The sequence below is a fragment of the Passer montanus genome, unplaced genomic scaffold (assembly GCF_014805655.1).
Source record: "Passer montanus isolate IOZ18808 unplaced genomic scaffold, ASM1480565v1 scaffold38, whole genome shotgun sequence".
Taxonomy (NCBI): domain Eukaryota; kingdom Metazoa; phylum Chordata; class Aves; order Passeriformes; family Passeridae; genus Passer; species Passer montanus.
Genome location: NW_024368596.1, coordinates 178,565 through 194,795, shown reverse-complemented (window position 1 = coordinate 194,795; position 16,231 = coordinate 178,565). Strand labels below are relative to the sequence as shown.

Below are 16,231 nucleotides of genomic sequence, written 5' to 3'. Positions count from 1 at the left end.
GGGGGCTGTGGGGCCATAGCCTGCACCCTGTACAGTGCAGGTGCAGGCAGGGGTGCTGCCTGCTCTTCCCTGCAGCCAAGCTCCAGGCCAGAGGAGAGGACTGCACCTAATCCCTGGCTGCTTGGGGCACACAGCTCAGTGATGCTGCCTGGAGAAGCAGCAGCCTAACATGGTAGGTGTGGAGAAGGGGAGGGTATTTTTCTGGGAGGTGATGTTTTCTGGCTGTGCCAGAGTACCTGGGGCTCTCCTGTGTCCCTGGCTACCCAGGGCTTCCCCAGCAGCTCAGCATTCCTGGGGAGCAGTTGTTTCCCTGTGCCCTGACAGCACAGCATCCCGGGGGACCTGGGGTGACACCATGCAGGAAGCAGGAGGGGTCCCTCTCTCCAGCTGACCACGGGGACCTGTGATTGTTGATCCCCCACTCTGTGCCACGGGATCCAGTGGGGCACGGGGGCTGCCACATGCCCAGGCTCTGCGGCCCAGCCCAGCTCCGGGACAGAGGGAATGCAGTTCTGGCCGAGCTTGTGGCACCTGGGCACGCAGCGGGGGTCACACCAAGAGGCAGCCGTACTTTTCCAGCCTCAGGGCACCAAGTGGATGTCCTCCGAGCGCAGCACTTTGTAAACGACCCAGTAGAAGATATTGAAGAGCAGGAAGGTGAAGGGGAAGACGGCTCTGGAGACGGTGTCGATGCGCTTGGCGCGGTCGATGTAGCGCCGGCGGAGGCTCTCCCCCTCGCGCAGCACGGCGGGGGCTGCCGGGGGGCTGTACACGCCGGGACCCTCCCCAGCCCCCTCCTTGGGCTGCAGGCAGTGGCCCAGCCCGTAGCCCCGCAGGTAGAAGCGGCTCTCGCGGCTGAGCTCTTCCTCCTGGCGAGGGAAAGGCGCTCAGCCGGGGCACGGCGGGTGCTGCAGGGTGAGCTGCACGTCCCGCACACCCTCGGTGCTGGGTGGCAGTGCCCGTGCCAGGCTGTCAGACAGCCCCGGCCATGCAGGCAGGAGCACGGGCTGCCAGGGCTGTGCAGGGGGCAGGGCTGGGCACCGAGCCCCTCATTCTCGTCCAGCACGTGTTTCAGGGTGCAACCCCACCCTGGCAGCCCGACACAGCCCCCCGGCTTCCTCCCAGCTCCAGCCTGGCTCCGGCAGCCAGAGGGATGGGGGGTGAACTGGTGGAAGGGGGCACACAGAGGGGTGCAGGGAGCTGAGGTGTGCAGGCGCTGCTGAGAGTGTGCTGTGTTTGCTGGGGGGTGGGAGCGTGACTGTGATGGTGGATGGGAGGGGACAGGCAGCTTGCTGGGGCAGAGCAGGACAGATGCAGGAGCCTGGCTACCACCAGGGCTTGCAGGGCACCCCAGTCCCTCCAAGAACCAGGGCCTCATTTCTCCCCATGGCTGCTTGGCAGAGATTGCCTGGGGCAGCAGAGGAGGGAGGCTGAGAGAGCTGGACTCCTTGCTGGTCTCTCTGCCCTTGCTCACCCTCTCCCTCCCCTTGCTGCAGAGGGGGCAGCGTGCCCACGGAGTTGCATGTTCATGATCAAGGCTGCAAAACTGCCGCGAGAGTGTCTGGCCGCAGCCCACTGCCACTGTTCACCGATTGGGTGCCTCAGGGGCTGGCCGGCAGTGCCTGCCCTCCTCCCCATCCGCAGCTGTGCACTGTTAGCCGCTTGCCTTGTTTTAGCCTTGGAGAGGGTTATGTGTGCAGAGATTTGATGAGGGATGGGCATGTGCAAGCACAGGCAGCACATCTGGCTTTTTGCTGAGCCTCTGGACTCATTTGGTCTCTGTGGCTGAGCTCAGCTCCCCTCTGCCTTTGCTGGTGCTGTATCTGGCTGTGGTGGGTCCTTCCTTCCAGGGCCTGCTGCAGGTCAGTGCCTCACTTTGTGTCTGGGTGCTGCTTGGGATCCCAAACACCATCTCTGGCCAGCACTGTCCTCCAGGACACAGGGGCTGCTTGCTGAGGTCAGCCCCTGCAGGCACTCGGCTGGCACGGGGGCTCTCATGCAGAGAGTTTGTACCCTGGCATCTTTATTTAACTCAGCAATCCACCAGCTAAGCAAGATTTTACAGTGGGAAGAGCAGCAGTGGCTGAGATTGCTGAGGTTAGTTCTCATTTGCAGTACAGTTTTATTTCCCTGCCTCAGGCTGAGTCCTGCAGCCTCTCTGGATGGGTGCTCTGTGTGCTCTGGGGACCAGCAGCTGCTCCCCCAGCCCGGGGAGCCAGCAGGCCCAGCCTGTTCCTGAGCCTGGATTTGGGTGGTCTGCGGGAGGGATTTGCCCTCAGGCTGTGAAACCCAGGCACAGGAGCTGTAGCAGGGCTCTGCTTCCATCTCTCACTGAGCAGCACCCCAGGGTGCTCCTGGCTGCATCCAGTGCTGTGCCAGCAGCACCCCGGGGTGCTCTGCAGCCTCCACCTCAGGGCAGCTGCACTTTGGTCTGTTCTGAGCCAGCACATGGTCCTTGGGCTGGACAGAGCCTCCCCCTCCCTGCCCTGGCTGGGTGTTGATCTCCAGGAGTCATCTGTGAAGGGCAGGGTGCAAAGATGCCTCTCCTGGCATCCAAGGGCTGATGATGGTGTAGAGGAGGTGAGGCTGAGCAGGCCTGATCTCCTTCCTGGAGCTGTGGTTGATCCCCTGCCTATCCCCAACATCCTGGGAGCTTGTGCTGCCCCACACTTCTCCCTGTGCCTCAAAGTGCTCGCGTTCCCTGAGCAGCTGCCTGTGCAGGAGTGACTGCAGGCAGCTGGGAGTGCCTGGAACCTGCAGGGAGGCAGAGCCCTCACCCTGCCAGAGCTGTGGGCACGGCTGGAGAGCTGGCAGCAGCCATCAGCTCACCCTCAGCAAAGGGGACTGTGCCTGTGCTGCTTTCCAAAAGGGGAACCCAAGGTATGGAGTGGGGCTGTCCACAGGGAAATCTGCTCCGTTCCCATCCCTCTCAACACTTCTGAGCCCAGGCACTGGCAGCCACATCCTACGGGCACATTTTCTGTGTGAATCACTGGCCTGCTCCTTCCACAGACCCTGCTGGGCTCCTGGGGGCTCCTTTGGGGAGGGGAGGGTGAGGCTGCTGGGGAAGCACGGGGGCTGCAGGGTCGTGCTTTACCCGGGAGCTGGAGAGCTGCGAGAGCGTCGCGTAGGTGTGCTCGCTGCTGTGCCGGCTGCTCAGCTGCCGCAGGGACTCCAGGCTGGCCGTGCCGCTGCTCAGGCCCTTGTGGCATCCAGCAGTGTGCACCAAACAGAAACAGGACAGCGGGTGACCCAGGGCTCTTCCCCGGCCCCGGGGCAGCGGCTCTGGGCGCCAGGATGGGGATGGTGGGGAGATGGGGCTCTGTGTGTTGGGGGGAAAAGCCCCGCAGTGTGCCCTGGCACTGGGGTCTGTCTTCAGCACATGCCAAAGGGATTTGGTTGCATGAGATGTACTGAGCCTGTGGTGTGTGTGTGTATGTGTGTGTGTGTGTGTACTCCTGTCTTCTGTGGAGATCTGGTGCCTCACAGATTGTTCAAAATGAGAGTGGGGCAGCCCATGCCTTCCCCAAGCTCCATACAGGCCTGATGCCTGTGTTGATGGGCTGACAGAGGGGAGGACAATTTCCATGAGTGAACTATCCTGCCTCTCCAGTCCTGCTGTGCTCCCATCTGCAGCCCAGACCTGTCCCTTGGTGCCACCATGTCCCTCCCTGACACGGCAGCGAGTCCCTGTCACTGCCAAAGGGCCCAGGTTTGGGTAAGGGGAAAGGCTGGTTTCCCCCATCCTCACTGTTTCTTTTTCTGCAGCCTGAGGATGTCCCAGCAGGAGAAGGACAGCACCCTAAGCAGGGCCTGAAGCACCCATGGGTGCTGAGCCCTGTGCTGCTGTGCCCATGGGTCCCCGGGGTGCTGGAGGAGCCATCTGCTGCTGTGGAACGCAGCCCTGCCCTGGGGGCTGCTGAGAAACTGTCCCTGCAGCCCTGGGGTGTCCCCTCAGGGGCTGAGGACGAGCAGATGTCACAAGAGGGGGACTCACCATCCTCTGGCGGCGCTGGCGGCGGCGCAGGCGCATGAACTCCTTGTGCTGGCGGGAGACAAAGTTGACGGCTGCGTACTCCAGCAAGGCGGCGAAGACGAAGAGCAGGCACACGGCCATCCAGATGTCAATGGCCTTCACGTAGGACACCTGCCGGGGTGACAGGGGGCTCAGGGACCCACTGCCCCCCACCTTGCTCGTCCCCCCCACTGCCAGCTTCCAAGAAGCGTGGCAGCCCTCTCAGCCTGGGCACTGGCCAGAGCAGCCAGCGTTTCCCCTCAGCACGTGTGCTGCCCCAGCTGATGAGGCTCCAAAGCCAAGCCATTCCCAGGGAAAGGCTCTCCCTGCCCCTGGGGCGCTGCGGGGCAGCCAGGCAGGCAGGCAGGCAGCGCCTTGGGCAGGGAGGCGCGGGAGCCGGCGCTCTGCGTGGTCATGGTGAGCACCGTGGTGATGCCCAGGCCCACCCGGGCTGGCGCCGCATCCATGTTGATCCAGAAGGAGACCCAGGAGAGGATGACGATGAGGAGGCTGGGGATGTACATCTGGATCAGGTAGTAACCCATCTGCCTCTCCAGGTGGAACTTCACCTCGATGCAGGTGAACTTGCCTGCAGGGAAAGGCGGCCCCAGTGGGCGAGAGGGACCCCTGGGCCATGGCAGGGGGTGGCAGCAGGTCCCTGGGGTGCTCACCTGTGTTGTAGTACTTGGTGCAATAGCCCAGGTCCTTCTCATCCCTGAGGATGAACTGTGGGAGTGTCAAGCCCTCTGCCACCTGCACGGCCTCCTGCTCCTCCAGCCACTCGAAGATGAGGTCGTTCATAGTGTAGCCAACTGGAGGGGATGTAGGGAGCCATGGGATGGGGACACGTACCCCGTTCAACCCCACCCTGAACAACTTCCTGAACAACTGCTTCTTCCTGCTCATGTCCCTCAGAAAAAGTGAGCTGCCAGCTTTTCGGATGGCATGGAATGGGAGGGGATGGGATGGGAAGAGGGAAATGAAGCACAGCTTGAACCCCCCGAGGTACTCACAACTCTCCAGCTGCATGGTGCATGTCTGGATGTCCATGGGGAAGTTCTTGAGGTCCATGGGGCAGGACAGGATCAGTGTCAGCCTGGAGGAGGCAGAGGAAAGGAGAGAATTGCTGGAGCTGGGGCAGTCAGTGGGGGAAAGTCACCACATGAAAGGCAAGAGGAAAGCTTTGCCTCCCCACTCAGGCACTGCACCAGAGGGGAAGGTTCTACCTAATGCTGTAGAGCACGTTGCCATTCTTGAAGATGCGCAGGAGCTTGTTGTCAGTGGTGACCTCGTGGAAATTGGCCCCTTTCTCGTTGGCAAAGAACAAGTCTGGCTTCCAGATGGAGTCGAGCATGGAGGGGTCGAGGTCGAGGGAGTCGTCGGGGTACTCGCGGTAAGCCAGGCGGGGGTCGTTCCACTGCTGCCGCAGGAACACGTTCACCCGGTAGTCCTGGGACACGGGGCACCGCCTCAGCTGAGAGCACCGGCGTGCCCGGGGAGGAGCAGGAGCAGGAGGAGGAGGAGGAGGAGGAGGAAGGGCTGCCTCTGTTGAGGCTCAGCCCTGCTGTTGCTGCGTGCCTGCCACTAATAAAGCAGGGAGCCGAGGCAGCTCAGGAGCCTTCCCATGCTGTCAGCAGCCAGGGGAAATTAAAAAGCCAAGGCCAAAGCAGCTGAGAGAAGGAGGAGGAGGAGGAGGTGGGAGACCAGTAAGTGCTGCCTGCAGCATTCTGCACAGGCTCTGTGGGCCTGTTGATAGTATTAAGGCTTTAGCAGAAGCACCAATAGGAAATTTTTGCCCTGGGACTTCCTCTGAGGTGTTCCTCATGCACCCAAGGAGGTTCAGGATGGCAGGGGGTTACATCCATCTACCCCACTGTGACCCTTTGCGGGGGGTCTTTCTTCCAGCTCAGGCACAGGAAATGTGACCCACATAGCCAAGCTTGTGTTAGCTGACCCCAGGAAAGCCACAGCCATGTGCTATGGCTTTGCATGTCCCCAGCATGGTGCCAGGGATGGCTCCAGAGGAGTGACAGGAACCCCTGTGAGCACAGCCTTGGGCACTGGGACCCACACGCTGCCCAGCACAGCCACTGCCAGCCCCCAGGCACGGGGACAGGCTGGCCAAACGCTCACCATGGTGGTCTCGGTGACGGAGCCAAAGCTGTTGATGAAGATGTTGCAGGTGACGTTGACGGGCGGACCTGGAAAACAGCGTGAAGCCTCCTCTTGCTGCCGGCTGCGGAGACACGTGCGGGCACACGCGGGGACACCGGGGACACCGGGGACACCGGGGACACGCTGCGTGCCTGAAGGCACACAGGCGTCCCCTCCTGCTGGGGCCACCCCAGGGCTGGGGGTAACCCCAGCACGCCCTGCAGCCGCCCTGCTGCCAGGCAAAGCGAGCACACAGGGCTGGCAGGAGCAGCCGGGGCTCTGGGGAGGGTGTTGGGATGGGGATATGGTCAGGGTCCTGCCCCAAAGCCCCCGGGTTTGGGCAGCCAGAAGCGTGGATCTGCCAGCTTTGGAACCCTCACATCTCCCCTCTTACCTTTGAAGTTGGGTCGGATGCGGGCGTCGTACCCTGAGGTTCGTCCCATGAGCTTGTCCAGGAAATCAGAGGGTGACATGGGCTGGGCTGAGCTTCGGGAGCCAGCTTTAATCTCCTCCCGCCCTGAGACCAGCCTGCGGGGCAGGGGAGGCAGGTCAGCTGCTGCCAGGGGTCTGCAGGCACATTTTGGCCTTCCCTGGGGACGCTTAGCTGCCAGGGCAGGCGGCTGTGCCTGTGCTGCATCCACTCCAGTGCCCGCTCAGCATGGTGGGAGCATCCCTTCTGCTGGGATCCTGGTGGCTTTTCCCCTCACCTGCAACAGCCTGAGTGTCACATGCCCACATTTTGCCTGTCCCTGCCCCACCACTTCCCTTGGCATGAGGGCCAGTGTCTCCTGGCTCCAGGGCTGTGGTGGGGACAGGGCACAACCAGTGCTGGAGGGGAAAGCAGGGAAGCTCCTTCTCAGGTTCCACCTACAGCTCCAGCTTGAGTTGCTGAGCAAACAATCACCCAGTGCCTGTCACGGACTCACATCCTGGCAGGGCTGGGGGTCACAGCAGCCCTGCCTGAGTGAGCTGTCCAGAGCACAGCTGGCTTCTGACACCCTGCCAGGGGCCAGGGAGGTGTGGCAGCAGAGGAGCAGCAAAGCCCACCTCCACACCAGCCCTGGTGATGAGCTCTCCCACACAGCGCTCCGAATGACGATGGAGATTTATTCAAACTGACTCTGGAGGGGATATTTTTGTGAATGCATCTTAGCCTGCCAGCTTGTCTCCTCCTGTCAGTCTATAATGATAATTTCAAGGAACAATGCGAGAGATGTTCACTCACCACATTGCCAGGCATGTGGCTGCAATGGAAAGGAATTAGCCAGAGATCTCTGGACACAAAAGGAGCTTTGAGCATGCTGCTGGTGCTGCTGCATGATGCCTTGTAGCTCCACCAGGTCTGTGCCCAGGTGGATCTCACTCCTGCTTGGAGCTACAACCCCATCACTACAAGAAGAGGATGATGCTGGGAACCCTGTGGTCCTTCTTCCTACCTCTTTTCAATGGGGTGAAATTCATCCTAGAGGGGTTTATATGCACCTTACCAGCTAGAAATGGCCGTGAACAAAATGTTCTAGTGGGGCAGGTTTTCCTTGAATTGGAGAAGGGCAGCAGAGGGTACCTGAGATTCATCCTGATCAAGAGCGAAAGGCTGAGGGAAATTCCCCTCCAGGAGGTGCACGAGCAAGGTGTGGTGCCTTTGGGAGGAGGCTGCAAGAGGCTAACAAGGAGTTAAGTGAGGCTTCTGCCTGCCACACAGCTGTGAACCGTGTCCTCCTCCTCCTCAGCAGGACGGGACAGGGAGGGTTCTCCCCTGGAGCACGTGGGAGGGAGGCCCCCGGGCTCCCTTGGCAGGTAGCTCCTGGGAGAGGCTCAGATAACTGAGCCACAGCAGATCCGCAGCCCCGGGGATGCTCAGGCATCAGTGGGGGATGCCAAAATGCCCAGAGTGCAGCCGCTTCCCACGGCAGCCCTGGCAGGGCCGTGCTGGAACGCAGCCCTTGGGCACAGCCTTGGGACACTGCCCGCCCTGGGGCCTCTGCCCCGACCCGGGCTGGCACCGCAGGGCCCTGGCTCTCAGCACCTCTGTGCATGGTAGGGCTGGAAAACGCTGGTGTCTGCCTAAAACGCTGCCCTGAGACAAGCAGTTTCTGCACATGAAGCAATTCTGCCATAAATGTTGCAAATCCCCCCATGGCGCTCCAGCCGTACTGGCAGAGCGGTGGGAGCAGGACTGGGACCAGGCTCAGCCTGGAGTCCTGCAGCCCCCAACCCCTCCCTTCCTGACCCCCTCTCCCCTGCATCCCACCTTGTCCCAGATAACACCCAAGGCGGACAGAGGTGGAAAAAGGGACCTGGGGGCTTTAGATTTTCCACCCAAGTGGGCCAAGAGTTGTTCCTGCACCCACGGGACCTGGGGCACCCACCCACTGTCCCGAGTGACCCAGGGTCTGGGTCAGGGTCCATCCTGAGCTCTCCTCTCCCAAACACCAGGAGCCAGGAGAGGATCTGGACATCTCAGGGGCTTTGCAGCTCCGGGGAAGGCTGTCTGGGCTGTCCCCGGGCTAGCTCGCCCTTTCTCCCACGGGGGCAAGGCTCTCCCGCTGGCCCGGGGGCCCCCGGGGGCTGCCGGGGACAGGCAGGGTGCAGAGGGGGACTGCGGGGGGAAGGCTGCGGGGTGCCCGGGGTGCTGGGTCAGGGTGCTGGGGAAGGGGAGCGAGGCCAGGTTTGCGGGAGGTCCAGGTAGGAGCTGTCCTGTCCGGGGCATCAGGCCCGGAGCCAGGTCCGGACTGGGGGTCGGGATAGGGGTCCCGGGGCTCGCCCGGGTCTGAAGGGGATGCCCGCGATCTGTCTCCGCGAGGGGGGATGGCCGTGTGCCGGAGGGGCATCGCGGCTCCCGGGGGAGGGCTCCGGGTGCCGGGGGAGCTCGGAGAGCAGCGGTCCCGCAGCCCCGAGCACCGCGCCGTGCGCTCACCTGAGCGGGCCGCGCCGGGGCAGGAGGCAGCCGAGGAGGAGGAGGAGGAGGAAGGCGAGGGCACCGGCCCGGAGCGCGCCCATCCCGCCGCAGCCCCGGGCGCACGGGCATGACCCGGCCGGCGGCGGCGGCGTCCCCGCTCCCGCTCCCGCCGCACCGGGGCCGGCTCCCGTGCCCGCCCCCTCCCCGTGCCCTCGGGGCCGCTGCCGCCCAGCCCGGGCCCGCGGCCCCCGGGGGGCTCCTGGGCGCGGCAGGGAGCGAGCCCTGCGCGGTTTGGGGCGTCTCGGGGCGCACCGGGGTCAGGGATGCGCGGGGGGCTCGGGATGTGGCAGCGCTGATGGATGGCGGGGGACGCTCGGAGCACGGGGACCGAGCCGGGATCAGGGACGTGCGGGGCTCAGGGACGTGCGTGCCCGCCCCCTCCCCGTGCCCTCGGGGCCGCTGCCGCCCAGCCCGGGCCCGCGGCCCCCGGGGGGCTCCTGGGCGCGGCAGGGAGCGAGCCCTGCGCGGTTTGGGGCGTCTCGGGGCGCACCGGGGTCAGGGATGCGCGGGGGGCTCGGGATGTGGCAGCGCTGATGGATGGCGGGGGACGCTCGGAGCACGGGGACCGAGCCGGGATCAGGGACGTGCGGGGATGAGGGATGTGCGGGATGAGGGATGTGCGGGATGAAGGATGTCCCACAGGAACTGCCCGTCGGATGGGGGGGCGCGCCTGGGGAAAACCAGGCTCCTAAACCCTTCTGCCCGGCCTTGGGGCCGCAGCTCGGGTTCCTCCTGCTGGGACCCTGCCCGTGCCTTTCCCCGAGGCTCGGCAGAGGGACAGGTCGGTCCTGGGCGAGCTCGACAGTCATGTCTGCGAGATGCCGGAGCTGCTGCGGCCGCCAGGGAGAGGGAAACCGAGGCAGAGGGAGGGAGCTGCCGGTTAACCAGAGCCCGGGCCGGCACTCGGGCTGCTCGGCCGCCTTTGCCCTGTCCCCTGAGGCCACCCGGCCAAGCCGCAGAGTCGCCTCTGGTCCAAGGCAATCTGTGATTAATTTGCAAGGAAGTAAACAGTATTTAAAAAAGATAAAAGCGCAGAATAAATGATTCCTGGCAGATGTGTCAGTCAGGTTTCTGTTCACTCCGCTGTGGCTGGCTCATCTCATTTATTTGTATTAATTGCAGCCTGGTAATGGCTGGGAGCTGCTGTACAGAGCCATTGCTGCAGTGGGGCACAGAGGAGGATCTCAGGGGGAAGGAGAGCACGGTGCCCCCTGTGCCTGCTCTCGCAGGGCAGGCAGGGGCTGCACAGGGCTTGGAGAGGTCCCAGTGGCTTGGCGTGGGTGAGGCTGTGTGGAGCTGCCCCGGGGCGCTGCTCAGGGCACAGGGGGCTGCTGGCCAGCGGGCACATGGCTCGGGGTGCTGTGCAGGGCTCCTCGTCCCCAGTGGCCGGCTCTCCCAGCAGCAGGAGCTGGAGAAGTCTCCTCTGATTACCGTTGCCATTAATGTTCGCGGTGCCGCGGTGCTGGGGGGCGCAGGGCACCACGCGGAGCCCCGGGGAGCACAGCAAACGCACGCTGTGTGACAGCTCCTCGCCCAGACACTGTCCGAGCTAAGCAGAACTGACACTGCGGGGAGGAGGGGAGCCACGGCACCCTCTCTGCTCTCTGGGGAAACTGAGGCACGGGCACGGTGTCCCTGCAGCAGCTGAGGGGGCTGAGGATGGTCAGAGCGGCTGTGGGGCCAGCGAGTCGGGTGGCCACGAGCATGGGAGCTCAAGGAAAGGGGCAAGAAGCCATGAGTGCCCATGCTGTGCTCGGCAGGGCGCTGGGGCCGGCTAACAGGGCTCTTGGAGAGGCTGGTGGAGCCAGCGTGGCTCCCTGGTGGGCAGCACGAGGGGGCTGCTCGGGCACAGCCCCCTGCCCGCCCTGCAGCTCTGCAGCCAGCAGCGCGAGGAGAGCTGAGAGCAGCGCTGAAGATAAGCTCTGAGCACACGAAGGCAGCCAGCATCCCGGCAGGAGGGACAAGGCACTGCTGATTTGCTGCTGCCGGGCCGGGGATGCAGCAGGAGCTGCACAGCCCCAGCCCCAGCCGTGCCCAGGGGATGCAGGGTGGTGCCTCTCCTGAGCAGGATTTTTGGGAGTGACAAGGATAGGCTTATCCCCCACGTCCTTCCAATCAAAGCTGGAGGTGGTTTTTGTGTAAAGGCCAAGGTTCCAGCCAGCAGGCAGCTGTCAGGGCTGGGCTCCAGGCAGCCAGCCCCAGAGGCAGCCAGGCTGGCCAGGGCAGGGGGCAAAGCCCACGCTCTGATCCAGGGGCTGCCAGCCCGGTGCAGCCCCCCGGGGATCCCCCGTCCCTGTCACCGTGCCAGCTCTGCCCACAGGAGACACGCAGGCAACAGGGGCTGGGTTTGCTCAGAGGGGCAGAAAAGTGGGATCTCTTTTGTCCCCTTCCCTCCACGGTCTCTGAGTTCACATCAAACTGCTTCTTTGAGGCCAGACACTTCCCTGCCTCAAATCTGCCTGGCTCCAGAGCCTGGAGAAGGCTGTGCCAGTCCTGTACCCCAGCCCCTCTCTGCTGCTCAGCCCTGCACGGCCACATCCATGGGTGGAATCCTGTCTGATAAAGGAAACCCTGAGGTGCACTTGCAGACAACACCATTGTGAGGTGGGGCTGAGTCATTCAACCCCTTGAAAACAGGTTTGGGCTTTTTTCCAGAGAAAAGGTTCAGGTGCTTAAGCTCAGTTTCAGGATAAGGACCAGCCCTGTGCTATTTGTGTTGAGGGGTGAGGGAGGGCAAGGACAGCAGGCAAAGGAGGGCACTCTGCTCTTCATGGAGGAGCACAAAGTCATCCTGCTGCTTCCTACTCCTCCTTGGTCCCTCCTTGGAGTGAGCACAGGTTTGCCTTTGCCCTGGAGCCAGGAAGACCTGAAGCATCAGGAGGGACACAGGTTTGTGGTGGGCTTTGAGCAAACTGCTGCAGCAGCCCCCCACCAGCAGGCTTGGTGGGTCATTTGCTCTGGGGAGGGCTTGGGAGCAGCTCAGAGCAGCTCCTGCTCTGGGGGCATTGCTTGCTCTGCATCCTTCAGCCCCAGACCCAGTGAAGGGCTGGGCAGGGTAACAGCCCTGCAATTCATCAGGCACAGAGTCTGATGCTCTGGGAGGCTGTGCTTGCTGTAATTAGAGCACACCACATCACAGGCACCTCCATCCTCTCTCTTAATTCTCTCCTGACTTCCTCCCCCTCTCCCAAGGATCCCAGCCAGCCCAGCCAGCTCTGGACATCCTCCTTTTCCCCCCAGGACTGGGATTTTCTTTTGCAGAAGCCAAGGTGTGAAACAGAGCTGCAGAGGGCTCTGCCAGGCAGCGTGCAAGGGCTGCTGTGCATGCTCTGGACCAACTGCTTAAATGCTTAATGAGCCCTGGGGAGCAAAGCAGTCCTTGGGAAAGATTCAGGTTCTCTCTTGCCTTCAGTTTAGGGCCATGTCAGCTCTCCTTCCCCTTTTTTAATCTTCTGACAAGAGAAAATAAGGGAGAGCAGGCACAGTCTCCTCACTGTTTCTAAGGAAAGCAGCAAAACAAAGAGGAAACCCCACGTGCCTGCTCTGGGGGAGAGAACATCCCCTCACCCAGGCAGACTCCCCCAAAGCAAACATTCTGAGGCACTTAATGGGGTGTGAAATGAATGCTGGAGAAAACACATCCTGCTGGGTGGCTGTGCCCTGCTGCAGCCTGCAGCTCTCCACGCTGCCTGGCGTGAGCCTGGTTTGGGCACCGTGCTGTCACCTAATGTCACTGCTTTTCCAGAGTCCTGCTGCTCCCTGCCTCTCCTGGAGAGGCTGTGTCATAGGTTGTGGGTGCTTTCCTTCCCCAGCAGGAGCAAAAATCATCTCATTGCAATAAGCAGTGAGGGGATGAGCAGCTGTAGTGGTGCTCTGGTGGAGGGACAGGGCCCCACGGGCACCAGGGCGTGGGCAGAGGGCCCAAACATGCCCCTGCTCCTTAGCAGGACAAGCAGGCTCTGGGTTCAGGGGAGGCACCAGAGGGACAGGGCAGGGTGCCCCTCTCTGGGGCCTGGAAGGTCACAGGTTGTGTGGATGCTTGGAGCTGCTCCAAAGGAAGGTGGCACCGTGGTGTAGAGCAGGGGACAGGTGGCCCTGGGGACCCCAGGGGGGGCTCGGGGTTGGTGTGGCAGTGCCAGCAGGGCCCTGTGCCTCACCAAGCAGGGCAGGGTGACCCAGAGAGGATTGCAAGGTGAACGGAGACATCGGTCCCAACTCCAGCAAATGTTGCTCTCTGATTTTGTGGCACTTTTCCAGGCTAAAAATACCCCTGCTGCTGGTGCTGGGGTGGGCTGTGCGTGCACAGGCTGCCAGGGGATGCTCTGTGCTGTGGCACTGGCCAAGGGCAGCTGCACCAGGCGGCTGTGCCAGCCCTGCCAGCAGCCACGGGGCTGCCCCTGTGCTCTGGGAGCAGCCAGGCACAAAGGTCACCTCTCCTCCCTCTCCAAGTGACCTGGCTCCTCTCTCCAGGGCTCTCCAGGACACAGCTGCTCATCCATCAGTCCCCAAAACACTGTGTGGGGGCAGAGCACCCTCAGCGAGCACTCTGAGCTGTGTCTCAGGCCACACGGGGTCTCTGCCGATCCCAGAGGGTCCCTTTGGCTCATCTCAGGGGTGGGATGCTGTGACTGGGCTCATTTTCCCAGCGAGGCGCAGTGAGGTGAGCCCTGAGGACTCAGCCCATCACTGTGGCTGTGGGGGCTGGGGAAATGTGCCCCAGAGCCTCCATTCAGCTGTGGGGGACATCCCTGGGCTGAGAGGGCACTTCCCTGTCCCTGTGTGTCCCCTGAGCTGCTGGGGAGCTGGGTTTGGGGCTCTGGAGTGGCTGCTGGAGCCTCTCCGGGGCTGGGATGCAATCCCAGCGTGGCAGGAACCTGCTGGGCCAGCCCCATCCCACCCAGTGCCCTCCTGGGAGCAGTGTGGGAGCAGCTCAGTGCTGCTCCTCCCTGCCCTTCCAGACAGAGCACTCAGAGCATCCTGGAGCCCCTGAGCCCCTTCCCTGCAGGCTGGAGGGCTTTCAGCTGTTCTGAAGGCCACCAAAGAAAGGAGAGTCCAGGGCTTGTTCTTCAAAACCGCCCCCTCACCAACAGGTGCTTATCCTCATCTAACATATTCTGTTATTTTATGGCAGGTCCTCAAGGAGTTATTTTGTGTACATCCCACCCATCATATCCAGCTGAGAGGAGCAGCAGATTTGTCTTTACAAACAAGCTGTGGGTCTGCTGGTAGATAAAACCAGCACTGGGAGATAAAAGAAACAATGGGAAGGATTCCACTGATTGATGAATGGAAAAAGATATTTGCTTTTACAAATAAACTTTAGGTGTGCTGATAAATGAAATTAGACATTGAAAGATGAAAGAAACAATGGGGAAGAAAAACCCCTAAACTCTGTAAGAATTAATAATGAAAAGGGAGGGTTATACATTAGAGGGAAATCTTTGGTATCAGGTGTTTTGGGAAGCCTGTACCTCTCGAGTACCTCAGCCAATGGGGAAAGAGAGAAGGGAAATGTGGCCGGGAAATTGGGATAAAAAGGAGGCTGCATCCTTCAAAAATTTGAGATGTCCCAGGGGAATGCCCCATGGCCTCTCCCTTTATTTAAATAAAGTCAAAAAGACTCCTCTGTCTCCTTTTTGGACACAAACCTCTGGTGTTTGTGGATTAATTTTCCTAACACAACCAAGTGGCTCCCACCCTGGCCTGAAGCATGGCCTGGAAGGTCCAAGTTTCCTCTGCCTGTCCATGGGCTGCAGACCTCGTGTCTGTGCCCTGGAGCTGCTCTGCTTTGGGGGACCCTGTGGGTTGTACCTGCAGACAGAGCTGCAGACAGAGGCAAGGCTGCCTGATCCCGTGACCTTGGCAAGCCAGCAGGATGAACAGGGAGATTTCATTTAGATAAGTGTCAGGCAAGGCTCTTTGGGACAGCAGCAACGCCTGGCACAGATCCCAAAACCCACAGAGGACACCTCGCTTCCCCAGGGTGCTGCCCTGACCCCTGCTCTGCTTGCCTCCAGCATTTCCAGTGTCCCTGGAGAAAATCCACGGACTCTGACAGTGCAGGACCCTCAGCCCTAAGCTGTGCCTCCCCCCAGCCCTAAGCTGTGCCCTGCCCAGCAGGGGAAGGAGCAGCTGCTGTGCCAGCCAGTGCCTCGGCAAGGCTGGCTCGGGGTGGCACTGGGGATGGGGACAGCTCAGCGTGGTCCCCAGTTTGGGGTGCCCGGCTCTGTGCATCCCTGGCCGCGGTTGCCATGGCGATGCACATCTCTCCCTGCAGCAGGAGCGCTGGGGTTTGCTGAGCTCTGTGCACTGCTCTGGCTTCCACAGCTCCCCTGCCCTCAGCCCTGCAGTCTCCAAGCAGCAAAGCAGAAGGATGTCGCTCTGATTGTTTGAGTTTTTCTAAGCCTTCTGATGTTTACATTCCTGTAGCAATCTTTCTCACACCCTTTCTGTAAATACCTTATTGTTTTACATTCTTTTATGGAGGAGGAGAAATTTGATGGACTGTTGGTTGGTCCAGTGTCACTTTCACCTTCCAATATGCTATCACCTTTAGAAATCTATAAATGTTGGAGTCAGAAACTAAACTTCCCTTTTTTACCTCAAGAACAGCAGCGTGTTTGCGTCGTGGTTTTTGTGTCCTGTGGTGACATCAGGAGATGACCAGGAGCAGACCTGGGGTGGCTCTGTGCCATTCCCTGCAGGCTGCCTGCCCCACCTCACTGGATGGGACTGGCTTTGGTTTTGCCTTCAACTGGAGACCCCCAGGAGGGACAGTTTGGAAAATGGAACATTGCACATCAGGTGGCAAGTGCAGGGAGGAAAGAATAGGAAAGAATAAGAAAGAATAAGAAAGAACAAGAAAGAATAAGAAATAAGAAAGTGTAAGAAAGAATAAGAAATTATAAGAAAGATTAAGAAAAAATAAGAAAGAACAAGAAAGAATAAGAAAGAATAAGAAAGAACAAGAAAGAATAAGAAATAAGAAAGAATAAGAAAGAATAAGAAGGAACAACCAGGCCCTGTGCCCCGTGCCCCTGCTGCTCCCCTCCCTGCCCAGCACGGTCTCTGTGGTGGAGATGGAGGATTTATTCCAAATGCTC

General features: G+C 61.0%; 1 protein-coding gene across 3 annotated transcripts; it reads right to left on the bottom strand.

Annotated features, from left to right (window-relative positions):
* Positions 1 to 211: 211 nt before the first annotated feature.
* LOC120506163 (glycine receptor subunit alpha-4) lies at positions 212 to 9,260 on the bottom strand. 3 transcript variants are annotated; one of them, XM_039717395.1, is made up of 10 exons: positions 9,087 to 9,260; positions 6,564 to 6,697; positions 6,149 to 6,216; positions 5,242 to 5,465; positions 5,029 to 5,111; positions 4,687 to 4,827; positions 4,390 to 4,604; positions 3,998 to 4,147; positions 3,098 to 3,202; positions 212 to 869 (listed from the first exon to the last, which is right to left on the bottom strand). In XM_039717395.1, exons 1-10 carry the CDS (start codon positions 9,167 to 9,169, stop codon positions 582 to 584), a joined length of 1,491 nt encoding a protein of 496 aa, XP_039573329.1. In that variant the 5' UTR covers positions 9,170 to 9,260; the 3' UTR covers positions 212 to 581. The 3 variants fall into 3 exon arrangements, with proteins under 3 accessions (XP_039573329.1, XP_039573330.1, XP_039573331.1); XM_039717397.1 differs by lacking the exon at positions 212 to 869 and adding an exon at positions 2,007 to 2,965; XM_039717396.1 differs by lacking the exon at positions 3,098 to 3,202.
* Positions 9,261 to 16,231: the final 6,971 nt, after the last annotated feature.